General features: G+C 41.0%; 5 protein-coding genes across 8 annotated transcripts in view; 3 read left to right on the forward strand and 2 right to left on the reverse strand.

Annotated features, from left to right (window-relative positions):
- Positions 1–469: 469 nt before the first annotated feature.
- On the forward strand, positions 470–5,048 carry sync (syncoilin, intermediate filament protein). The gene is made up of 7 exons (XM_077743388.1): positions 470–1,261; positions 1,795–2,047; positions 2,809–3,774; positions 3,867–4,078; positions 4,146–4,353; positions 4,432–4,556; positions 4,650–5,048. The coding sequence occupies exons 3-7, from the start codon at positions 2,818–2,820 to the stop codon at positions 4,681–4,683; spliced, it is 1,536 nt and encodes a 511-aa protein (XP_077599514.1). The 5' UTR covers positions 470–1,261; positions 1,795–2,047; positions 2,809–2,817; the 3' UTR covers positions 4,684–5,048.
- A 159-nt stretch (positions 5,049–5,207) lies between these two features.
- On the forward strand, positions 5,208–12,453 carry tert (telomerase reverse transcriptase). 2 transcript variants are annotated; one of them, XM_077743523.1, is made up of 17 exons: positions 5,208–5,505; positions 5,895–6,725; positions 6,813–7,098; positions 7,575–7,764; positions 7,837–7,990; positions 8,056–8,223; positions 8,705–8,866; positions 8,951–9,052; positions 9,118–9,203; positions 9,280–9,396; positions 10,043–10,114; positions 10,447–10,635; positions 11,109–11,235; positions 11,565–11,626; positions 11,779–11,903; positions 11,991–12,116; positions 12,187–12,453. In XM_077743523.1, the coding sequence occupies exons 1-17, from the start codon at positions 5,290–5,292 to the stop codon at positions 12,288–12,290; spliced, it is 3,117 nt and encodes a 1,038-aa protein (XP_077599649.1). In that variant the 5' UTR covers positions 5,208–5,289; the 3' UTR covers positions 12,291–12,453. The 2 variants fall into 2 exon arrangements, with proteins under 2 accessions (XP_077599649.1, XP_077599648.1); XM_077743522.1 differs by having other exon boundaries at positions 5,895–7,098.
- slc6a18 (solute carrier family 6 member 18) lies at positions 12,379–15,962 on the reverse strand. Its single transcript, XM_077743524.1, has 12 exons — positions 15,710–15,962; positions 15,345–15,485; positions 15,134–15,271; positions 14,783–14,964; positions 14,601–14,711; positions 14,424–14,536; positions 14,225–14,353; positions 13,995–14,151; positions 13,666–13,870; positions 13,409–13,568; positions 13,167–13,329; positions 12,379–13,090 (listed from the first exon to the last, which is right to left on the reverse strand). Exons 1-12 carry the CDS (start codon positions 15,843–15,845, stop codon positions 12,890–12,892), a joined length of 1,836 nt encoding a protein of 611 aa, XP_077599650.1. The 5' UTR covers positions 15,846–15,962; the 3' UTR covers positions 12,379–12,889.
- An 890-nt stretch (positions 15,963–16,852) lies between these two features.
- On the reverse strand, positions 16,853–21,265 carry LOC144215049 (sodium-dependent neutral amino acid transporter B(0)AT3-like). The gene is made up of 14 exons (XM_077743820.1): positions 21,173–21,265; positions 20,326–20,398; positions 20,059–20,239; positions 19,797–19,937; positions 19,590–19,724; positions 19,266–19,447; positions 19,082–19,192; positions 18,889–19,001; positions 18,690–18,818; positions 18,474–18,624; positions 18,193–18,397; positions 17,958–18,117; positions 17,720–17,882; positions 16,853–17,211 (listed from the first exon to the last, which is right to left on the reverse strand). Exons 2-14 carry the CDS (start codon positions 20,368–20,370, stop codon positions 17,032–17,034), a joined length of 1,896 nt encoding a protein of 631 aa, XP_077599946.1. The 5' UTR covers positions 20,371–20,398; positions 21,173–21,265; the 3' UTR covers positions 16,853–17,031.
- A 695-nt stretch (positions 21,266–21,960) lies between these two features.
- Positions 21,961–24,283, forward strand: part of trappc9 (trafficking protein particle complex subunit 9) — an 82,144-nt gene continuing 79,821 nt past the window's right edge. The window contains exons 1-2 of one of the 3 annotated variants that reach the window (XM_077743113.1): positions 21,961–22,145; positions 22,887–23,485. In XM_077743113.1, the coding sequence (XP_077599239.1) occupies positions 22,029–22,145; positions 22,887–23,485 (716 nt within the window). In that variant the 5' untranslated portion in view covers positions 21,961–22,028. Of the gene's footprint in view, positions 22,177–22,886; positions 23,486–24,283 lie in introns of all 3 variants that reach the window. The other 2 variants (XM_077743114.1, XM_077743115.1) reach the window with 2 other exon arrangements.

The following is a 24,283-nucleotide window of genomic DNA, read 5'->3' on the forward strand; positions in this document are numbered from 1 at the left end:
CTGATAAATTGTTTAATAATTATTTATTGTACATTTATTGGTGCAGAAAACTAATTTTAGTGACGTGATATTTTTAAAAACTTTTTGGGGGGCCACAATAGACCCAACAATGTTACTAAACATAAATACTAATGCGGAAAACTGGCTCATACCAAACTCCCCAAATAAGGGGGTCAATTTATCTAGAACCCCTGACCAAAACCCAATTGAGAAAGCTCAAACCTGCATGGTGTCCATACGGATATTTCTCAATTGGGTTTTGGTCTGGGGTTCTAGATTAATATTTCATGTATAAATATTTGTTGTATAAATATATCATGTCACTTGTTTTTTAAGGGAAAACTGGCTCATACCAGACTTTTTCTCAATTGGGTTTTGGTCAGGGGTTCTAGATAAATTCACCCCCTTATTGGGGAGTTTGGTATGAGCCGGTTTTCCCTTAAAAACAAGTGACATGAAATATTTTCAAGGCAGGAATTCCTGGGAGGGTGTGGTCAGTTTGCGGCCCAGGGATGGGACCAAAACAGGCTGCAGCTTTCCATCGTCTTTCTCTCTTTTGTCATTCCATCTGTTTTCCGTCCGTTCGCTCTTTTTGGTGGTGGGGGGTCATTTTCAGTACGGTGTTGACGTAAGCAGTGACACCCTGGAAACTCGAGTATTTCAGTTGAGAAAGACAGCATTGCGGAATACTTATTAGAAGTGTTTGTGCACTTGGAAAGAGGACATGTGGATGTGTTTAGTTTGCAGATTTAGAACTTCTTTTTTTTTTTTAATTGTAGGACATTCAGTTCAGGACCAAAATCCTTTAAATAGTCGTTGCCCACATGCTTTGGAAACCACCCTCCTCCTAAAAAAGTGGGGAAATAAAATACTTGGGTGTCACACAGTTCTGTCCTCCTCGCAATTGATTGTGTAGGATCACTTAATCCTTTTTGCACAATGTCATGTCAACTCTTAAATTCTCCCTTCTCGTCACAGCCAGACTTGCCAAAACACACAGAACAACATGCATGATGACATCATTGTCGTCATGGAAACCGGATGACAACCCTTACAAATATTGTGGATTTTTGGAGAACCTCCCATTTAGAGTTCAAAACAGATCATCATAGACAAATCAACCCTTGCTGCTTGTTTTAATAAGAACATATTCATAGATTAGTACTGGGCTGAGTCCTCTACTTCCATCTAGTGGACATATAGTCATGTCGAGAACTCACTGGATGCCCACCTGTGAGAAATGGGGTCAGACTACTTTCTGGTATGTCATTACATAAGTCAAAGTTCTTCCGTTTATGAGTGGAAAACATGTGTTGCGGCGGAATTATTTGCATTGTAGCTATTTTCTTTCATCTCAATCTGCAACCAGTTAGCCTCATTATGCTCCTGTGGAGTGGAAAAAGTACCCCACTTGCCCTCTCGCTCTATTGTCGGGGTCATTAGTTGAGGGGGAAATCGATCCCCCCCTGGGAGAGCGGACACGGGAGTTATTTAAAGATCGCTCGATAATGAGGAGGCACGGCTGGAATCTTGGAGCCATCATCGTCATCAACAACATACACACCCACAGTTTTTACAAATTAAATATTAGTTGTCACTACATAAGTTTAAAATCAGTTCTTTGTAATTAGGGAAATGTACTATAAAGTTAAATACAACTGAATTGTGATTTTTCGGCCTACATTTACACATACACTTATATTTTTTTGCCATTGTTTTATTGCTTAGAAAATCCTGTTGTGCCTGGTGATACATTTTGCGTGTCTAATGATACTGTCGGTGTCATCGTTTCAGGTCGACGTGGACTCGTTTCCAGGCAGACCCATCAGCCGGCCTCATGTGTTTATTAATACACCTAAACAGATTTGAGGTCGTCATGGCCACGCATAACTGCTGCACCCTAAGTGAGGAGGAGACTTGAGTTTGAGAGAGGGGGGGGGTTTGGATCTTTCTATCCACTCCCACCCACACAGGATACCCTCATTCTGCTTTTTCATTTCAACTACGAGGTGCTTCGCCCCACACCAAGAGAAAAGTTCAACAACAAGTAAGTAGTACTGATTTCTACTCAAATTTGACTAATTGGAAAAACTTTGGATGTTTTGCACAACTGGTGATGAAGTGTTATTTAGATTTTTCATGGAGTTGAAGTAAAGATGCTTGCATTTACATTAGTTATCCAAAATATGTGAAAGATGATGCATGCAGTATAGCTTTCATCTGCACTGCACCAAGATGCCAGAACATGGCCACCCAACTGTAAAATGATACAGACAAAGGTCGTTTGTGTCTCTCCGTGGCATAGCCCAATGCTTATGGGAATGCATGTTTGAAACCAGTCTCTGACCCACACTGAGGCTTTTGCAGCTGTCAAGGGAAGAACTCCAGCTTGACCAGTTTGCCTCCATATAACTGAATGATTGACTGAGCTCGGGCGTCCAATCTATTTGAACTGGGAGGCAGCTAAAAACTTTTGATTCATACATACTGAGCACTAGCACTAAAATGATTGAAAAAAATGTTGTGGTCACTTAATAGTGGAGCGTTTCCACTCACCTGACTTTGGTAATTGTTAGTGCGACTGGTCGTTTGTCTCGCTGCATGCCCTATAGCTCGCTGGCGACCAGTCTAGGGTGTAATCTGCCTGGGATGGGCTCCAGCAAGGAAGACGAATGAATGAAAACATTTGTGAATCCAAGTCAATCTCTAGAATTAAACCCAATAGAGAATCCATTCCAATTGCTAAAAACAGTTGTTGAATGTCATTTCTGTTTGCTCACATCATCAAATTGATTTTCCAAACATTAGAGCCCAACTATGGAGGCCAGCAGCAATCCATCACCTGATTTTCAACCTCTCGTCATCCCAGAAGAAAATGGCGACCCTGAGACCACCTGGCCCACCCACAGTCTCACCAATCCCACATCTTTGATGGGCCCGTACTTGCGAGAGATGGATGACTTACTCAAGAACTGCGAAGAGCTGAATGCCTCGGCCGAGAGAGAAACATCTCCATATTTTTCTACCAGGTCCCAGGAAGACTTGCCTATTACTTTGGCGGGTAACAAACTGAGCGACAACATGGTGCAGTACGAGGGTCAACTGACAGGGATGTTGGCCATGTTGGAGAACTGCATGGAAGAGGTCGGCTTGGATTTTGACAGCAGGCGAGATTATGTACACGTGGACAACGGAATGGATTTGACGCCGAGAAACCAGGAATTGAATGCCAACATAGACTCGGTTAGTACTCATTCCTCGATCGACCTGATTCAATCAAGTGAGGATGTTTTTAAGACAGATGGTGGTGCTCTAAAAGTAGAATCTCGGGTAGAAAATGTGGCTAGGAGCTCCAGAACTGATGAATTTGAGGAACTCAAGTCTCAGATGGAGGACTGCATCGAGGAGTTACGCCGTTTAGAGATGAGAAGGAAGGATTTACTGGCAGAGTTGTTGGTGTTGAGGCAAAAGGAAGCCCAGGAGGAAGAAGTGGAGGATGCCCACATTTCTAGAAGAGTCGGTGAGTTGATGGCGGAGCTGAAGAAGGAGGAGAACGAGGGGAGGGAGCAGAAGAAGATGGAGGTGCAGGGCCTTAGGCGGGAATGCGCTGAAGAGGAGCGGCGAGTGTGGAAGGCTGAAATGGAGAGGCAGGTTTTGCGTGATGAGATGCGTAAACTGAAGAAGCAGCTGTTCGCTAGGGCTCGGGAGAGCGCGCATACCCAGGCGACCCTCAACAAACGGCGCCATGAAATGGATCTACAAGAGAGAGAAAAGGTTTTTTTTTTCGGTTTGACTATTTCACATTGCAGTTCAATTGCAATAAGTCGTATTTCTTGATGTAGAATCTGAATTTTTATGTTTTTAAGGAGAACCTGCAGGTGGTGCTTCTGCAGATGACCGAGGAGGGCTCACGACTCCGATCCGCCCACCAGAACCGTCTGCAGGACCTCCAAGAAAAGCTTCGCATTTGTGGAATTAACCAGACTGGCAACAAGACCCAGGAAGAGTTTTCCAAGAGGAACTCTTGTGAGGATATTCAGCAGTACCTGCAGGATAGCCTGAGAACCATCGAGGACAAGTACGGATTTGGTAGTGGTTGCAGAATGTTGCTATTTTCAATTTTTAATGTGCTTATCTTCTCGTAGGTATGAGTCCATCTTGCAGGCTCTGCAGAAGAGGAAGGAGACCACAATGGAGGCGGGGGTGAAAGCCAAAGAGCACGCCAGGGAACTTAAGGCCCAGCTCGGACCCTTGCGGGAGGAGATGCAGAGTCAGGTGTTGCGGAGGGCTCGCTCTGAGGAGAAAGTCAAACTGGGGCATGTCCGTAGACGAGAGGAGGCCAGACACTACCAGGTCAAGTGAGAATGGAGTGACTGTATGTATACAATAGAATGATTGTTACACTTTTTTTTTTTAAATCCCCCTTTTTAGGAGACAATTGGCAGTCTGGAGCAAAGCAGCCGAGAGCTAAAGATGGAGTTGGCGATCCAGAAAAGGAAGAATAAAGAGGCAACAGAGTTGAGGGATTGTCTTGCCAAACAAATTGAAATTTATAGGTGAGATGTGCTATTACATCATTATTATTATTATTATTTGTCTTTTTTGCAATTTCATGAATATAACGTTTTTCTTTTGTTTTTTTTTAACAGGTGTTCTGTTATGGAACACCGAGAGGACACTTGAGCTATGGCTGTAAAGAGGTTTTTTTTATATGAAGGGAAGAAAGAATGCACTTTGCACATGTTTTTAGGTTGTTTTGTTTTGCAAATATACTTTGAATAATGAAATGCCTTGTTCATCATTGCTTTTCTATGATTTCAGAGATCTAATTTAATTAGCTTGGAATGCTTGGAATACATTCACATGTTGTGTGACTTGGTTATGAAAGTGTTTTTGTAAACAAACTATTCTTAAATTCATTAATATTTAAGGGGATGAAATCTAAAAATACAATCTTTATTTCTTGCAAGAAATGAAAAGCAAAAATGATCAGTTGTTAAAGCAAGGTACTTAAAGAATTGTTGTCATATTTGATCATGAAATATTTTGATTCCAGAAGATAAATAGAAATAAACTGGTCCAAAGTGAAATACCATTGGAAATGAATGCAGGTTATTTAGGACTGCAACAAGTGCTTGCCATTTATGACAACACATATTTTCTTCCTCGCTATTGGTCTTGCATTCAGTAAGACGCCATCTGATTGGACAATGGTCTTCTTCCGCGAAAGGAGTCAACCACGTGTTGCCCTCCACACCCCCTAAACTGCAGGAAAGTTTGGGAGCAATCATGTCTATAACCGAATTAACTCCGGTTCTTGACATCATACGTTCTTTGTACAATCATGCATGCTCTTTGGAAGAGTACACAGACAGAATTTTGTACCGAGAAGGGCACAAGGTGGTTCTCATCGAAGAGGGAGACTCGGAACGTTTCAAATCTTTTGTGAAGAGCATTTTCATCGGCTATGACAAGGAAATGGATCAACAACCCAGCGATCATCATGTAAATAACTTTTTTTCTTGCCTCTATTAATGTCTGATCTTTAATTGAAACAGCTACAAGTACAGAGTTAAGGTCAAATAACTTTTTTTTAATGATCAACTGCCCACCAAACTCAACTGATGTTTTAATTTGTCAATTCATCACTTTTCCTTAAATAGATGACAATTATTTGAGTATTTTTATAGCTAGATAATTCATGAATGCAATATAAAAGAAGTGTGAAATGAAGATTTTCAAATATAAGTTACTCTCCATCCAAAAAAAATGGACATTTTCAAATATAAATGACTCTCCATCCACTGTACAATTGATCAAATTCACATAACCTAACTGAAATTAACATGTATGGCTATAAATATACCTTTTTAACCTCTCGTGTTGTTTGACAGATGTGCGAGTTTACTGAACTGCTTACCTTCATTCTGAACAACCTGAAAAGGAAAAGAAAACGTAACGTTTTGATCCACGGCTACTACGTTCAACCGGAGCAGCAGGACGCCAACCAGTTCAACATTCAGGGCAAACTCACCCAAAGCGCCGCATCCTTTCACGGCAGCGACCAGTGGAGGAAATTGTCACTGCGTCTGGGCAGTGACCTCACGCGGCACCTGCTGGAAACCTGCTCCATCTTCATGACAGTCCCTCCATCATGCGCACTCCAGTTATCCGGCGTTCCCATCTACGACAGAGTATCCAAGACCTCCAGCCCATCTGGTTTCGGCCTCCAGAATCCATCTGGATGTCATCGCAATGTAAAGTCTTTGAGGGGTGGCGGGCTTAGTTCCAGGAGCAAAAAATTCACAGTCCTGCGTAGGAAAAGGAAGCGAGAAACCCACCAAGATGACGACGATGGACTGATTCCTGGTAAGAGGCCACGACTCGAAGAAGCTCAAAAAGTTCTGGAAACACCACAAGAAGGACAGCCAATGCCCCTCAAGTCCGTTGAGGTGAAAATGTCTGTTGCTAAGCAACCATCTAAACCTATCAGCCCAATTTTGAAAAGTCAACCAAGTTGGAAATCAGGGATTTCTCCGCTTTTGCTTCCCTGCCAAGGTTTTGTTAGTCCCACATCCTTTTTGTATGGCGGTCGAGGCATGAAAGGGTTCATACTCAACAGGAAGAAGCAGTACGGGATGGTATTGAAAAGACTTCAAGGTCAAGATGTCGTCAGGCTGATTTTCTTGGATGGGATGGCGCATCTCAATGTACTGGAAAGGAAAGTCAGGAAGCTTCCCCGACGTTTCTTTAATATGGTCCCTCTTTTTGCTCAGTTTTTGCGTCAACACCGCCATTACGCCTACAGGAAGACGCTGCGTCGGTTGTGCCCGTTGGCTAAGAGCGACTTGTCTGGGGAACAACTGGGTTCCCTTTTACGGCAGCACTGCACGCCTCATCGGGTTTACCTGTTTGTGAGACAGTGCCTCTTGGACGTCGTCCCGGCTGAGTTTTGGGGTTCTGCGGGAAATCGATGCCTGTTTTTAGCACGCGTCAGGGCTTTAGTGAGCAGTGGGAAATTAGACAAGTTTTCCAGTGCTGAGCTCATGTGGAAGATGAAGGTGAATGACTGTGATTGGTTGAAAATCAGTAAGAAAGGTAAGGAGATATGTACAAAAAGACTGTATTTATCAGATTGGACAACATTTATATACCATATTTTCACAACTATAAGGCACACCTCATTTTAAGGCGCACTGTCAATAAATGAGACTTTAATTTTTTCCCATATATAAAGCACACTGGATTATAAGACGCCCTGTCTATTTTGGAGATAATTTAAGACTTTTAAGTGCGACTTATAGTCGTAAAAATACGGTATATATATTTCACTCAGTCCCATTTTTGGTAGGGCAATTTTTATGGAAAATGGACGAATAGGGACCTGTTAATACAACAGTTTTTCAGATAACTATGCAGTAGCCTGTAAAAAAAACATAACATAACAGGCTATCATAAACATATGAGTCCAGTATTAGTCACAGTTCCAGCCAAAGTATGGAAAAAAAATGGGTAAAGTCCAATGAATAGTCTATAAAATATAGAATTTTGGGTTGATTGTATACTTTTGGCAGGTGGCGTCCCCCCCAGCGAGCTGGCCTATCGAACTCGGCTGCTAGGCCAGATGCTCACGTGGCTCCTCACCGGTTACGTCTCCGGCTTGGTTCGATCCTGCTTCTATGTGACCGAGTCTGTGGGGCTTAAACACGCCTTGAGGTTCTACAGGCAGGAGGTTTGGGCCCGTTTGCAAGAGCTGGCCTTCAGGTATCCACCTTCCGCCTTCTTCTCGACTCCTGAAGTAAAAATTCACAGTCGCCTTTTTATTTTTTATTGCAGCAATCACATGGCCAAGGGCCAGATGGAGGAATTGACTCCAGAGCAAGTGGCGGCCCTCCCCAAGAGCACCATCACTGCCCGCTTGCGTTTCATCCCCAAGATTGACAGCATGAGGCCCATCACTCGAGTTTTGGGGACCGATGCCAAGACCAGGGTAGCCTTTTTGACCCCCTTCCTAAATTATTTCGATTATTTAATGTCTCACTTGTCGCTCTTTAGGCTTTTCAAAGGAACGTTCGAGACCTGAGGGATGTTCTGCAGGCTTGTGTGAGTGCCATGCCGACCCTTCTGGGTTGCACCGTGTGGGGAATGACCGATATCCATAAGATGTTGACCCCGCTTGCTAAAGCCCAGAAGGAGAAATCGCAGCCTCTCTACTTTGCAAAGGTTCAAACCGATTTTTCTTGCTAGTCACATTGTGGTTAAGGTCGCCTTTGGAATACTTAATCTAAATGAAATTAAGTCATAATTAATATAAGTAATAAGTAATCGTTTCTAGACAGTGTTCAACTAAAAATGTCATCAGGTCTCAGTTTTTGGCATTTTGGTGGGAAATATTGTATGTTTTCCATTTTTATTTTCCCAATTTAAAAATGGTTAACTACTAAAAACAAAAAGGGGAAAACAAACTATACTGAAAAATGTTAATTCAAAAAGAAAATACAGTCGATACAATCACATTTTTTAAAATAAAAAGCACAAAGTATTATTTGGTTTTGGGGGAAAACTGAAAAAAAACAGTTTTTTCCATTTATTCAATTTTTAAAGATGAATATTCACAGATTTTTTTTGGACTTTATTCATTTTAATGAGGTTAATCTATCAGTTTTGGATTGAAGAAATGTCAACATTATTGCCTCACTTAAAGGTGGACGTTAGCGGAGCTTACGAGAGTCTACCTCATGACAAACTTCTCCACGTGATGGAGGATGCCATGTCGTCTGTCTTAAACGATTCTTTCACCATACGCTGCTACGCCAAAATCTGGGCAGATTCTTTCGAGGGACTCCGATGGTCTTTTCTAAGACAGGTACACCCCAAAAATGGTGGTTTGTTTTCAAATCCTATGACTTCTCACAATTCCAATATACAAAAGTCTTTCTTTTCCCTCCAGGCAAACTTTGTAGGGAGTGAACTGGGCACCAGCAATATGAAAGGCTTTATCTCGGCACTGGGCAAAAATAGTAATGTTCACCGCGCTATTCTAGTAGAGCAGGTCGGTGTTTGGCTCTCCCCGGACCGGATTTGCCTCCTTATGTGCTAACTTGAGGTGCCTTTCAGCAATTCTTCTCGGATATTTATGGCAAGGACTTGCTTAAGTTCTTCACCCACATGTTGACGGAGACTGTGGTGAAGTTTGGGAACAAGTAAGGCTTTAATTGTATTTTGTCAAAACGTTAACCTGCACAAATGTCATGCTGCATTTGCGTTTTTTTTCCCCAGAGCTTATCGTCAGCGTCGCGGGATTCCGCAGGGCTCCGTCGCCTCTAACTTGCTCTGCTATCTCAACTACGGTCACATGGAGAACGCCCTCTTCAAAGGCATCATGGGAGGCAAAGGGTACGATGCGCGGACATTTGGTCGCCGGACGTTTGGTGACCGATAGTTTACTGTTGAAAACAGCTCTCAAAATTATATTCATGGGAGAGAGTTTAATATCCAAGAGAGAGAAAGTTTAATATCTAAGTACTGTTTAATATCCAAGTACTGTTTAATATCCAAGTACTGTTTAATATCCAAGTACAGTTTAATATCTAAGTACTGTTTATTATCTAAGTACAGTTTAATAACTAAGTACTGTTTATTATCTAAGTACTGTTTAATATCTAAGTACTGTTTAATATCTAAGTACTGTTTAATATCTAAGTACTGTTGAATATCTAAGTACTGTTGAATATCTGCGTACTGTTTAATATCTACATACTGTTAAATATCTAAGTACTGTTAAATATCTAAGTACTGCTTAATATCTAAGTACTGTTAAATATCTAAGTACTGTTAAATATCTAAGTACTGTTAAATATCTAAGTACTGCTTAATATCTAAGTACTGTTTAATATCTAAGTACTGTTTAATATCTTAGTACATTTGACCAGCGACAAATAGACTTTTTGTATTCTTGGACTCCAATGTAGTCAAAACGTTTGAGCAAGAGGGGGCAGTCTTTTGAAGCTATAAGTCCTCTTTTCATTTCTCTTCCTTACAGACAATTGATGAGACTGGTGGATGATTTTATCCTGATCACTCCCGACCTGCGTGAGGCACAGAAATTTCTCAAGTATGACTCCTTAAATGCAATTCTGAGTCCAAACGCCAATGTTCCCTCTAAGCTGCGCACCGGCGCAATTGCGCACTACTCTTCTTCTCTGCGCAGCAGCAATCATATGGCGCGCAGTAAATAAAATCCAATTATTTATTTTTTTACCCCTTTCCCCATGATGGCGCCGTTTACACGACAGCCAGTGGCAGTAGCTCTATCCACTCTTATGTTTTTTTACAGCATGTTTTACATGAAAAATTAGAGGGAACATTGACATGCACCTGCTTATGGCAGGTTTAATACTGGTGTGCCCATAGCGAGCAATGATAATAAGATTACTTGTCGTTCAGGATCCTTCTCGCCGGCGTCCCGGAGTACGGTCTGGTGATCAACCCGCAGAAAGTGGGCATCAACTTCTCGGAATCCGAAATCCCAATTCCCTGCGACGGCGTTCGCAAGTACGCCACCCACTGTCTGTTTCCGTGGTGCGGCCTGCTGCTGGATACGTACTCGCTGGACGTCTATAAAGATTATCGCAGGTGAAGCGCCACGTCAGCTGTCAATTATATACCATAGCTCCCATTGTTCCCAGATTTGCCATTTGGGTCTTTTATGGTCTCATCTTCCTGAACTTTGCACCTATTTAGCACCTTAATAAGAGGCACCTCTGTAATCTTGGCTGAAAATGCAGTGAATGCCATCTAATCCCTCCATCCATCTAGATATTGTTAAATTTTTAGAAGGTATTTTCTCATAGGAGGTGACCGAGTTTGATCAAACTGTAAGCAGACGGTCATAAAAACCTCGATAGACTCCAGGCATGTGATATTAAAAGGCAAAGAATTCTATGTATAACTGCAGGCAGTCAGACAAAAAAAAAATAGTTAAAAAAAACGTGTTTAATTGCATTGAGCATGTAGGGTCAAGCAGTTCATCAGGTTCATTTCTGGTTCCTCATTTAGTCGCAAGGTTAAAGCCATTTCTTCATTTCTTTTCTTTCCTTCCTTTCCAGTTACGCAGGCCTGTCTTTGCGGCATAGCCTCACTTTTGCCGCTTTGCACTCAGCCGGAGAGCAAATGAAGAGGAAGTTGTTGCGGATCATCGGTCTCAAGTGTAACCCCGTCTTATTGGACCTGAAGGTCAGACAAAGTCTTTTGCTCTTTACATAGACCGTTAAATTCAATTGTACCAAAACCACCCAATGGCTTATCTCATTTGCTATCATCAAACTCCCCCGCATCTTCATTTCAACTTATTTGTAGACCATCTTTTATTGAATAACGACTCAATGTTGTCATACAATAACATTCTCCATACTCATTTGGAACAAACCTTGGCTTAGTTTCTACTACTATTCACTCCTATTGTATTTACAATCAATTTTTGTCAATCAAGTTCTTTTCTAGTGAGCCTATTATAACTCACCAGTATTCATTAACAACATAAAATACCAATATATACTATGCAGACAAACTCGGTGCGAGCAGTCTACAAGAACATCTATGAATTGGTCCTTCTCCACGCATTCAGGTAAAGACACCCAACCATTCCCCCCCACCCTTAGTGTCCTTGACTTAACAAAAGGCTGGTTAATCACTACCTACATAAGCAAAAAAAGCTAATTAAATTGCCCTTCATCTCATTATGTCAACATTTTTACTTCCCTTTGGGGCTATTTTTAGATTCCACGTGTGCGCTCAGAGTTTACCCTTTGGCCAAACGGTTGCCAAGAACCCTCTCAACTTTCTACGAATGATACGGGACATGGCCAAGTATACCAACGAACTCCTCAGGCGTTGCAACAAAGGTTTTACGCTCGATTGCACTTCAACTATTTACATTCTTTTTGGAAGTATATCATCAAATTGAATGTATTTGTGTCTGGAACGCTTAGGTTTTCGACCCTTGGCTTGCATTGTGCCGCCTAAAGCCGTGGACTTGATTTTCTGCCTTTCGTTCGTGCTGGTGTTGTCGAGATATCGGTCCCTCTACAAGGGTCTGCTTCCCTATCTGCAGAAATGTGAGTGCCTTTGACGACTTACACACACTGGCTATTTTCCCCCAAAATCTAAAAATGTCTTATTTTTTAGGGAAGCGTAGTCTGGAGCACTGTCTGGGAGATTTACAACTGGCCAGGGTGAGGCAGGCATCCAATCCCAAGACCCCCGCTGCCTTCTCGGCCATCCAAATGTAAGGACGCATCAACGCACCACTATAAAATTACCTACAGGTATAAACAACCGGTTTGAATGTAAAAGTTGCCACTAAGAGATAGTCAGGGCTGAAATAATAATTCATTTATTATGAAGCTAGAAATAAAAGGGCTTTTCTATGATACAATGACTCACTGTCTTTTTACATGACCCACAATGCAGCAGATTTAGATTAAGAATACAAAACTCCCGACTATGCAATCAAATCTATTGGACATTTGCGTTTGTTTCCTTTTAGACGTCAAAGGAAGACATTTTCGGAATGTTTTATATTTACTTTGAGCTGGGAAAGAATGGTTAAAGGCATTCAAAACCCATAGAACAATGGCAGGCATTCTTCCGTGCACCAAGCGCTTGTGAATTCACCTTGTTTGCTAACGTACTGAAACATCAGATTCTCTGCCAAAATTCCACCACTACAAGCACAAACTACTCCGCTCTAACCCGACAAACGACATTTCGTGTCAGGTGATTACGGAAATCAAAGCACGAGCATGAAAGAAAGCAAAACGCTAGGCCGTCAACAATGTTCCTCTTTGGGGGGGAGTGGACACTTAGTTCATGAAAACAGCCGCCGAGGTTACTGCGCTTCGGGCTCAAAGCCATCATTGCCATAAGGGTTTAGCCCCTCCTTTGTAGAAGGCGTCCTCTTCTTGACCTTTTGGATTCCTTTGTAGATAGCCACCAGTGGGATGGGAACTACAGGTACTGAACAAAGGAGGACGATGACGGCAAAAACAAAGTCTGGGTAGGGTTTGACCTCTGTTTTGGGAAAGAGTTCCTGAAGAAATGGAAAAAAAACTCAGTTAATTCAAGCCATTTGAAGGGTAAGACCCCCACTTCGCCCCTTAACTTACGTAAGCAGGATTCCATGCGGGATACGTCGGGTGTTTCTGGGCTTGGAGGACCACATATGCAATTAAGACTACCAGAAGCATTAAAGGACTAATGACTGTCCAACAAATTTTCCAATAGAGATTTGGCCTTTTTCCAGTCATGAAATGAATATCCTCACTGAATCTGAAAGGAGTAGAAAAACATTATAATACAGCAGAGAGTGGCTCATTATTGTGGAATATGAGATATAATAAGGCAGTACTTATTCATTCCGTAGATGTAAACAACTCCAATAAGCTCAAACAATGCGATAATGAGCAGAGGAACTGAGCCCACGTAACCATTGAAGACCTCAACCCAGTAGTTCCCGGAACCCATGGTGAAGATGAGGGAAATCAAAAAGGACATTAAGCAAAAAGCCCCTGTCGGAAAAAAAGAAAAAAATCTGTCAAAAAAAACAATCATTCACCAGAAACAAACCAATTTGACCAAAGATTAACACCATGAAATCTCTGGTACCTGTAATAAGTTCTTTGGGTACTGACTTGGGTATCAGATTGAGATCGTTGAGAGGCTTTAGGACTCCTTCTGCGTTACCAAACATGGAGGAGAGCCCTAAACTAAAGAGCATGAGAAAGAACAAAACCGCCCACAATTGCGAGCCTGGCATCTCCAGAACCGCTTCAGTGAACACGATGAAAGCCAGGCCGGTTCCAGAAGCACTCTGCCAGAAAAATACATCAACAAAAAAAATCAATTCCACATTTTTATCCGGAACACTTACCACAGCGAATGAGCCAAAAAAAATCGACAACAAGTGGATTGATGTTCCTCCAAAATGACGTCACCTGATCCAGGAATGTTTTGAGGTCGCAGTGTTTTAGTTCCAGGCTGGAAAGCTCATCTGGATTGGTTGAATTCAGATAATCAATCCAATGGTCGTAGTTGTCTATTGTTATATTCTGGTCTGAAAACTCAAAGTGGTTTGTCAGAGTCAAGATATTCCTGCAAAAAAACGACAACGTCTTTCTTAATGTGTTTCTAAATCTCCGAGAATAGGACGGAAGACTTTACACACCCTTTTAGACAGGAATTAAAACCAGTGGTGGCTTTGAAACCCAGAATAGCAAAGATGGATATGGCTCCATATAAGGACGTCCCACTGTTTATTAATCCCACGATAACCGCATCCTTCTCACAGTTGTTTCTAAGGCACAATTAACAAGACCAATTAAAGACAACCCTCCAAAAAAAAAAGACCATCCGGTCCTCCTTACTTCTCATTGGCGTAACTGGAGATTGCGATCAAACCTCCGAATGCCACCGAGAGAGAGAAGAAGATCTGAGTGGAGGCATCCAACCACACTTGAGGTTTCTTCAGTATCTCCCACTGAAATACAAAGAAGGTATTTTGACCACCATTTTTCCAGAGCGACCATTCAACACCAACTTACATCAGGAGTGAAGAGATAAAGCAGTCCATCTGTAGCTCCCGGTAGGGTGAGTGCACGGACCAGAAAAATGGTGAGCACCACATATGGCAAGGTGGTTGTCACATACACTGCCTAAAAAGTAGACCAATCATTCATTGGGAGATGGAGAGCATTCATCTGACCTTCTCCAGTCGTCCACTAACCTTCCCCATGGACTGGATTCCTTTTATGATACAGATGTACATGGTCAACCAAGCACAAGCCAGGCAGACCACCAACCACCATTGCGGGGAACCACTGATCTCAATATCGGTGGTGATGTTCAGGGTTTGACGGTACCAGAAGAAATTAACGGGAGTACTTTTCTCGCATTCTTCGTCCCAACCTGTAGATTTTGGAACAAAAAGACAATCTTTTTGGTTAAATCTGTATCCATTTCATCCCAAATTCTTCCAATTCTGCCTTGTAACGTGACGGACTGCTGACCGGATATGCAATGAAGGATCCAAGTTCATTCAAGAACACAAGAACAGTTGGAATTTCTCACAACAAACCTGTACGATTAGCATTGAGCGGACACTGGCTCCATGGTAGCGGGTTCTGGAAGGAGTTGAAGAAGTACCAGAAGACCCAGGCTAGGATGGTGTTGTAGAAATTGCACACCAGGAACGACACAATCATTGAGCCGATGCCTACATCATGGAAATACCAAAGCACATTTTAGTTGTCTTTCAATTGGCAAAAATGTCCATCATCATCACCCACCAACTCCTCCCAGATATGGCGAGATTTTCTTCCATACACCAATGCTCCCCTTGCGGAGCCTCTGCCCAATGGCCATCTCCAAGTAGAGTAGTGGTAGACCCTCAAAGGCCAAAGCGATCAAGTACGGGATGAGAAACGCTCCTGAGGATGTAAACGGAATATCTTAAGAGAAAACACTCCTTGGCTACTATTATTTTCTCCTCTATTAGCTAGTGTCTAAGTAAATAAGTGACACCATTCAAGCTGATAACCCCCAGTCGCACATTACCGTGGGCCAATGTTTGTTTAGTTTAACCTTCAGCGAGAACTATGAGGAAATGAATCAATCCAGGCTGAATGTAAGGAAAGAATCCCAAGTAACTCACCTCCTCCGTATATTTGGCAAAGGAAAGGGAAACGCCAAACATTTCCAATCCCAACCGCAAAACCGATGGAGGTCAGCATATACTCGATTTTGTTATTCCACGTGACTTCCTCCTGCACATCTTTCGTTTTTCCCATCTTAAATTGAGTTGCGATGCAATGGCAGGATTGTCGTCAATGTTCCTTAATCGGAACGTACGATAAAATCACTTTGGACTTGTCAGGTGTCGTCCCGCCCGAGTGCGGCCGGCTTTTTAACGCACGCAGCTTTTCAATTCTCCGCCTTTTGCCTCCTTTTGGGGGCTGTCCTTCAGTCTCCTATCAGCAGCTTCCAGTCAGGTTACTGGTTTGGATGACGGAAAATAGCCTGCTGTTCATTTTTTTAATTTAACCTTTGTGTTATCAGTAATGACTCGGAGATAAGACTTATTTTTTTATCGCAAGTGTATGTATGTGGCGGCGACGGCAGCGGCAAACAAAGATAATCAGATGAAAGTGTTGAAAGAGGAAACTAAACATTAAATCTATGAGGTATATATGATGGAATAGATTAATGGCTGACTTGGAATTTGGACTAATGTGAGTAGTTTTAGCTTAATGCCACATAGTTAATAAATTCAGCATCTAAGAGTTTTATACTGGAATGTATCAAAGCTAACACAAAAAATGGTAAGGTGGACTTTTTTTAAGCAGGCATAACTAACTGTACAAGACAAATTATTCTTTTTTTAGTAGACGTGGTTCCTATGGGTGCATTATTTGCAAAAGTTGGATTTATTTTCTGCACGTGTGCAACTTGCTATCTAAAACTTTTCCTCTTTGCAGATAAAGATTTGAGTCACTGATGTTGTAGCACTTAAATTCAACAAACAATTAAACCTATCCCCCATCATTTAGCATATAAAACATTAATATTCCATTTGCACCTTCTCAACCCGGGAAGAACACTGACATCTCTTTAATGATACTCCACTTGTCATAAACTCCGCCAGTAAACAAACTGCCGGATCCATAAAGATGGCCAGATGAAAATCATCCACTTTACTACGACATACATGTGTGACCTGGACTTTGATTTACGCTTTGTCTTTTCCACGTTGCCCTTTTTTTCCGTGCAAAGTGCTAAATTCCTCATGTTGCCAGGCTTGGACGAAACAATATCTTTATTGTACACAGGAATTTCCTCTTAACATGCCTGCTTGTTAAAATAATGCATTAAATTGATTTCTCATTACAGGATAGTACTTTTAATGAATAGATTACAGAAGGAAACATGAATGCTACCACACCCATGTTTCCAATTGGGACAACACGTGGTGCTTGCTTACTCCTCAACATTCGCAACAGTAAAACTCCATGGATCGGAGTCAAAACGTCTGTAGGCTTGGATGCACTGGTACAAAAATACAAGTGGGATGAAGATCGGAGGCAGTAAGCAAAGCATGACACCAATAGCAAACACCCAGGTTGGGTAGGGCTTGGCTTCTGTTTGGGGAAAGAGTGCCTATAGGACAGAAATGTCAAACGGTTAGTAGTCGCTAAAGAACCGGATTGGACTAAATCAGGCGTGGGCAAACTTTTCGGCCCTGGGGCCACATTGAGTTTAAAAATGTGACAGATGGGCCGGGTCAGCACAAGATACGATACATATAAAAAAAGTGCATCCGTTAACAGTACATATGAAACATAAACAGAAAAAAAGGAAGAAAGTATTAACATGCTCATCACTCATCATTAAAGTAAAAAGCAGTATAAAGTACAATGTATAGTAAAAAGGAATGTATTAAGAAATATTAAAATGTCATTTAAAAAAAGATAGAAGGGCTGTAAAACACCAAAAACAAATAAGAGTGGACAGAGCTACTGCCACTGGCTTCCACGTGATGGCGCCATCTTGGGGGGTGGGCATAATTTGGACATTGTCGGTGGGCCGGATTAGAAAGCCTAAAGGCTGTATGTGGCCCGCGGGCCGTAGTTTGCCCATGCCTGGACTAAATACTCATTTTACTTACGTAATCGGGGTTCCATGTTTGAAACATGGGAGTCTTCCCAGCCTCAATTGCCACGTACTGAATCAATATGACAAGTAGCATCAACGGGCTGATCACGACCCAACAAATTTTCCAATACCAATTGGGCTTCTTGCCAGTCATGAAATAGATGTCGTCACTGAAACTTGAGAAGAGAGAGAAGACGGATGGATGATTTGTGTTTGCTTTCACGGCGATTACCAAAGAAAATCAGTGCTACTTTTTAATCCCATGGACGTAAGCCACTCCGACAACTTCGAAAAAGGCGATGACCAGGAGTGGGATGGATCCGATATAGGTGTTGAAAACCTCAACCCAGTAGTTCCCAGAAGCCAAAATGAAGATGTGGGAAATCAAAAAGCCGCCCAAGCAAACCAGTCCTGCGAAGATACAAACACAATATCTTCAAATAAACCTCCATTCTATCCCTTTACACACCTATTTTTTTCTAATACCCGTCCAAATTTCCCTTCGGAGCCACTTGGGCATCAGTCGGAGTTCAATGATGGAGTTGAGCAACCCGCCAACGGTGCCAAACATGGAGGACAAGCCCAAGCTGAAGAGCATGAGAAAAAATAATGCTGCCCACAATTGGGGGACAGGCATCTCCAGGACTGCTTGGGTGAAGCTGATAAAAGCCAAACCGGTTCCCGATGCACTCTTAAGAAAGGGTAGAAATACCACGTTCATTTAAAAAAACAGACAAAATGCAAGATTATTTTCTAAAGGACGTCACCTGGGCCAAGAAGATTTCCAAATCACATTCCTTCAGTGACATTTGGGCGAGTTCCATTGGATTAGTTTCATTCAGTTTCCCAATCACCTGCTCGTACGAGGCCGTTTCACTCCAATTCAAGTAAAAATGTCGACCCAGGGTTAGCAAGTTTCTGCAAACACATATTTTGATTCCCTGAGGAAGTTCTTTGGGACTCCACGAACAATATATACGTACTCATTCTGACAGGCTTCCAAGTTGTTTTTGGCTTTAAAACCCAAGATGGCGAAAATGGGTATGGATGCATAGATGGAGGTGGCACTGTTTATTAATCCCACCAAAATGGCATCATTCTCACAGTTGTTGCTAAAGCACCAAGAAGAAAGAAACAAAAAAAATGAACTATTGCACGACAATTTGCTTGATTAGTCCTTACTGCTCAGGATTGAAGCTGGAGAAGGCTATCAGTCCTCCAAAGGCCACGGAGAGAGAGAAGAAAATCTGAGTAAAGGCATCGAGCCACACTTGAGGGTTCAAAAGTATCGTCCACTAAGGGGAGGAGAAAAACAAAAAAATCTGGAGATTAGATCCATCCTGCCCAAACATGTGTCAAAAAGTGAGAAGCTCACATCAGGGGTGAAGAGATACACAAGTCCATCGGTGGCTCCTGGCAAGGTGACGGCACGGAACATAAAAATGGTGAGAAGCAGGTAGGGCAAGGTAGTTGTCACGTACACTGCCTGTAAATAAATGAACAAATTTAATGCAAAGTTAAGGACTAACAAGCACACTTTTAGCCAATCACCAACCAACCTTTCCAACGGACTTGATTCCTTTAATGAAACAGATGTAGATCATGAACCAGGCTGATGCCAGGCAAGGCACCAACCACCTTTGCACAGAACCGCTTTCCTCAATGTCGCTTGAGATGTTCAGGGTTTCACGGTACCAGAAGTAATTGACCGAAGTGCTTTGCAGGCATTCCGTGTTTACGACTGTAAGTGGAAAAACAAATGAAATATAGTGAAATATTTTACTCAAACTTGTCCATATGAATGGCATCCTGATCTAATTCTCACTATTCCTATCGACTACCACAAGATCGAATCCAATCTCTTTATTTTTAATCTTTATTACCTGTATTATTATCTTCTGGACATATACTCCACGGCAGTGGATTTCTGAACGAGTTGACAAAGTACCACAACACCCAGCCCAGCACACAGTTGTAAAACAGGGTCACCCCAAGAGAAATCATCATGGCTCCTATGCCTGTAGGGAAAAAAACACTTATTTCTACTTTTCTGATTATAATAGCAACAAAAACAAGAACAAACAGCTCACCAATTCCCCCCAAAAATGGAGAGATCTCCTTCCACACGCCGATGCTTCCCTTACGAAGCCTTTGTCCGATGGCCATCTCAAGATAGAGCAAGGGCAGGCCCTCAAACACTAATGCCAACAGGTAGGGGATGAGGAAAGCCCCTGATAATGCGGGAAAAAAATTTAGTCACACAGCGAAGCAATGATATTCCAAGAAATGGTGCTTCTAAACATCAAAATTTTCCAAGTACAATCAGATCAGGAATACGCAATGGCATCTTACCTCCTCCATAAGTTTGGCAAAGATAAGGAAAGCGCCATATATTTCCAAGTCCGACAGCAAAGCCAACTGTGGTCAGTAAGTATTGAATTTTGCTTTCCCATTTCACTTCTTGTTCATTTTCCACGATCAACTCCTCCTTTTTGGGCCCTTCGTTCAAATCCAATGGTTTGACGTGGAGGAGCTGCAAAATTTAAATGAGTCAGAACACAGTGTTAAAAAGACTTTGGCATATTTGTCAATTTTAAAATGACATTTTTTTTCCCTCACCTCTACATCATGGGGTCTCTTGCCTTCATATTTTTTGCGACCCATCCTTAACTTCCAGTCGGAGATTTACTGACTGTAAGGGAGGTTTTAGTGCAATTATAACTCACAAATTAAAAATGTAAACATATTTTAGCTCTTGTACTACTGATAATGTTAGAAACCAATGACCACTTATCTGTGGTCGCATAATTAACTCACAAATTAAAAATGCAAACATTTTTTAACTCTTGTATTACTGATAATGTTAGAAACCAATGACCTCAAATGGTAATTTTCCAACAGTGTTTGTGTGGTTATCAAAAGTGTGTTCATTGTAATCTGTGGTTGCTGTTGTAATCATTTTAAGCAGAGATAAACAAAGCAACTGACACGCTGGTAGAAAATGAAAGGCCACTTATAGAAGGTCATTTAAAAAAACGTTTTAAAGTGCAAAGGTTCCATGCGATTTAATAATATGCACACAATTATTTATGTTATTATCCAAAATTTGTTAGCTATAATGCAATTTTGCTGATGTAATAATCTTGATCAAAGCATAACAAAGCAACTGACATCTTAAAAGCCACTTTCCACTAGGACTTACACTACCCCCTCCCCATATATATTAGTTATGTACTTAAAAATGACCCTAAAATAAAAAAAAAAGATTGTATTTCACATTTTAATCACCACAATTCCAGCTATAATGACAAGACTCCATAGAGATTTCATTAAAACCATCAAATGGCATTGTTTTCTTTGGATTATTTGGATTTAACAATAGACTATGGATAACCATGCAGTTGAGGCAACTATTAATTTGTTTTAATAACTTGAAGACAAGCATTTGAGAAACAAAGGCACCCACCTCTCTTAGAAGACTGGATGAAGTGTTGCACTAAGACTGCACTTCCCATATATTTCAAGCATCTTTGAAGTCTTTGATTTATTGACATGTGACTGATTGGGTCACAAACATGATTTTTGATTGGGACTCATATGTCATCAGGCAATGTTATGATGAACATCCCTGTATAAATTTTCACATAAATGTACATTCATTGCAACATAGTAAGAAAGTTGCATGTTTTTGCATGAGAATCGATTTTATGGATTCTTATCTAAAGGCTTAAAGAAGACTATTTATGCAAAAACCGAAAATATGCATATGCCATAAATTTAACTATGTAGTGAGGTACATCAATTTGATCAGATTTACAATAATCCATTGTTTTGTTGCAGTTCCGACAATTCAAATAGTATTTTAAGATTCATGAATTTCATACCAAATGTAAACACCTGTCTATGCAGTCTCTAATAGAATAGATTATTAATTGAATAGATTATATAAATTGCATGATTATACATATTTTTTAAAACTCCAACAGCCATAAAATAATTTCAGGAGACTGTATTTTGTTGATGATATAACTGTGTGTAAATTTAATGTATTGAATAAGTAGAAAAATATAGAAATGTATGATTTATGACTGAGAACTCAACAGTAGAGATGTTCCTAATATTTTGACCATCACAGCCGCCTTCTGACCGTCATCTTTCTTATTGTAATAATGAATGAGTGTACGCCCATTCAATATAAAAGATAGACAAACCTCATCAACTCAATTTTAATTCTTTACACTTAAATTCGTGCAATTTGCAAGATAAAGATGTAATTGTATAGGATTTTAAGGAGATAGAAACTGGCTATCAAAATCAACATTATGCACTTTGGTTTGACTGTCTTTCATTTTGAAAGGATTGCGTATAGTGTTGTTATTCCGGCGCAAAAGCCGGAGCTGAAAGAGGAAGACTGTATCTCAAAACAGCCTGATTGGAAGGTAAGGAGACGCACCATAAAATGGCATTAAAGTAAGTCGATTTGAAGTCTGAAATATGTTAAAAAAATGTTTTTGCCATCCTTATACATTCATTATATAGCGATCGGAGTTGTTAAAAGGTGAGATCTGTGCAAAGGCCAGCTGGCTAAGCTACGCGGGCTGTTAATGAACATGCATTGCCTTCCGTCCAATTGTTTGTAATTGGCTAAGATATCTAAAATATAGAAATATAAGCCATCAAGTGCTTAATTTTTCAAGTGATAGTGTAGTAGATCTTGCTAAAATGTCTTGCATGACCAGATCAGTCATTGATCTGGTGTATTTTGATCCTATGTTGGGCTTCTCTAACCATGTTTTTAATGCGTCTTTATCCTAAGTCCATTACTATTGATTTCATTAAATAGGAAAATAACTTGCCTGATCATAAAATATCACTTATTTTCAGGGATTTTTTCATGATTGTTTTTGTTATTACAGCCAGCAGAATGAATGAAAGACAAATTATCTATTGATTAGATTTTAGACGCAATAGATCAATGAAACAAGTATTAAGTATTGATATCTCCTAATATGAATGTATGATTTTCAACATTATACCATGACGTCATTTGTATGATGCCAAGTTGCCCAAATCTGTATTTTATTTTTGGGAAAAAATATTTTTTATGAAGATTTGGTGTAATATTTTGATAAAAAAAGTGCATTTTATTAAAAAAAAAAGTGATTTTGGTCTTCACCCAGGAACCACATGGAAAAATGAGTGTCCCAGACTACATGCAATGTGCCGAGGACCACCAATCGGTGCTGGTGGTGGTCCAACCGGTCGGCAACGTCCCCGAAGACCAGTTCTTCCAGATCTATAAGCGCGTCGCCAGCGTGAGCCAAGTGTGCATCCGTGACTCCCAACGCCTCCTCTATATCCGTTACCGCCACCATTACTTGGCGGAAAACAACGAGTGGGGTGACTTCCAGACCCACCGCAAGGTGGTGGGCTTGGTGGCGGTCACCGCCTGCAGCTCCACCAAAGACTGGCCTCTCACGGCCGAGCACTTCCACAGCCAGAAAGAGGTCTTCGGCTCCACGCTCTACGACTCCAGGTTGCTGGTTTTCGGTCTCCAGGGGGAGATCGCCGAGCAGCAGAGGACGGATGTGGCCTTCTACCCCAGCTTTGAAGACTGCTCCGGCGTGGAGAAGCGAGTGGAGGACTTTGTGGAGTCCCTGTTTATCGTCCTGGAAAGCAAACGGCTAGACAGGGCCACCGACAAGTCGGGCGACAAGATCCCTTTGCTCTGCGTGCCCTTTGAGAAGAAGGACTTTGTGGGTTTGGACACTGACAATAGGTGAGTGCGCTTTAAAAAAAAAAAAAATCGGCACCGGGGGGTGCTGGAGCCTATCCCAGCGAGCTATGGGCACCAGGCAGGGAACACCCTGAATTGGGGTAATTGAGTTTACTGTTGAAGCCAGCTCTCAAAATTATATTCATGAGAGAGAGAGTTTAATATCTATGAAAGAGAGTTTAATATCTAAGTACTGTTGAAAACAGTAGATATTTAGATATTAAACTCTCTCATGAATATAAGAGACAGAGTTTATTATCTAAGTACTTTTTAATATCTAAGTACTGTTTAACATCTAAGTACTGTTTAATATTTAAGTACTGTTTAATATATAAGTAGTGTTTAATATCTAAGTACTGTTTAATATCTAAGGACTGTTTAATATCTAAGTACTGTTTAATATATAAGTACATTTGACCAAAAGACCGGCGACCAAACGTCCGGTCACATGAATTGGTGGTAAGCCAATTTAGTGACATTATATTATGATTTTTTTGTCCATATTCGTTCTGTGTGTTTCAGTGTGCTTTATTTTGTTCTGCCTTTTTTTTTTTCTTCTTCCATACTGTCCTGTGAGTTTATTGTTGGGTACGAAAAGGTGAGATTTTATACTCCTATAGAATAGCCTGAATCTATCCTGAACATCCTGAGCCACTTCCTCATGTCATATATTAATGCAGATAGTTTTATATAGGGAGGTACCAGATTAGATCATGTGATTGTCAAAATTTTCTTCATTTACTTTTAATTATTAGCTCATCAACTGCCATTGATGGTGATAAACTTTTTGAATATCCCTAG

Source organism: Stigmatopora nigra, chromosome 21 (genome assembly GCF_051989575.1).
Source record: "Stigmatopora nigra isolate UIUO_SnigA chromosome 21, RoL_Snig_1.1, whole genome shotgun sequence".
Lineage (NCBI taxonomy): Eukaryota > Metazoa > Chordata > Actinopteri > Syngnathiformes > Syngnathidae > Stigmatopora > Stigmatopora nigra.

Excerpts from the sequence above, each read along its gene's own strand:
- tert (XM_077743522.1), top strand. The coding sequence starts at position 5,290 with ATGTCTATAACCGAATTAACTCCGGTTCTTGACATCATACGTTCTTTG. Across the intron at positions 9,397-10,042 it reads GGCATCATGGGAGGCAAAGG|ACAATTGATGAGACTGGTGG; the intron begins GTACGATGCGCG and ends TCTTCCTTACAG. Across the intron at positions 11,236-11,564 it reads CCGTCTTATTGGACCTGAAG|ACAAACTCGGTGCGAGCAGT; the intron begins GTCAGACAAAGT and ends TATACTATGCAG.
- sync (XM_077743388.1), top strand. The coding sequence starts at position 2,818 with ATGGAGGCCAGCAGCAATCCATCACCTGATTTTCAACCTCTCGTCATC. Across the intron at positions 4,354-4,431 it reads AGGAGGCCAGACACTACCAG|GAGACAATTGGCAGTCTGGA; the intron begins GTCAAGTGAGAA and ends CCCCCTTTTTAG. Across the intron at positions 4,557-4,649 it reads AAACAAATTGAAATTTATAG|GTGTTCTGTTATGGAACACC; the intron begins GTGAGATGTGCT and ends TTTTTTTAACAG.
- LOC144215049 (XM_077743820.1), bottom strand. The coding sequence starts at position 20,370 with ATGGGTCGCAAAAAATATGAAGGCAAGAGACCCCATGATGTAGAG. Across the intron at positions 19,193-19,265 it reads GAATCAAGTCCGTTGGAAAG|GCAGTGTACGTGACAACTAC; the intron begins GTTGGTTGGTGA and ends ATTTATTTACAG. Across the intron at positions 18,398-18,473 it reads TGGAAATCTTCTTGGCCCAG|AGTGCATCGGGAACCGGTTT; the intron begins GTGACGTCCTTT and ends CCCTTTCTTAAG.
- slc6a18 (XM_077743524.1), bottom strand. The coding sequence starts at position 15,845 with ATGGGAAAAACGAAAGATGTGCAGGAGGAAGTCACGTGGAATAACAAA. Across the intron at positions 14,712-14,782 it reads GAATCCAGTCCATGGGGAAG|GCAGTGTATGTGACAACCAC; the intron begins GTTAGTGGACGA and ends TCTACTTTTTAG. Across the intron at positions 14,537-14,600 it reads TTTATCTCTTCACTCCTGAT|TGGGAGATACTGAAGAAACC; the intron begins GTAAGTTGGTGT and ends TTTGTATTTCAG.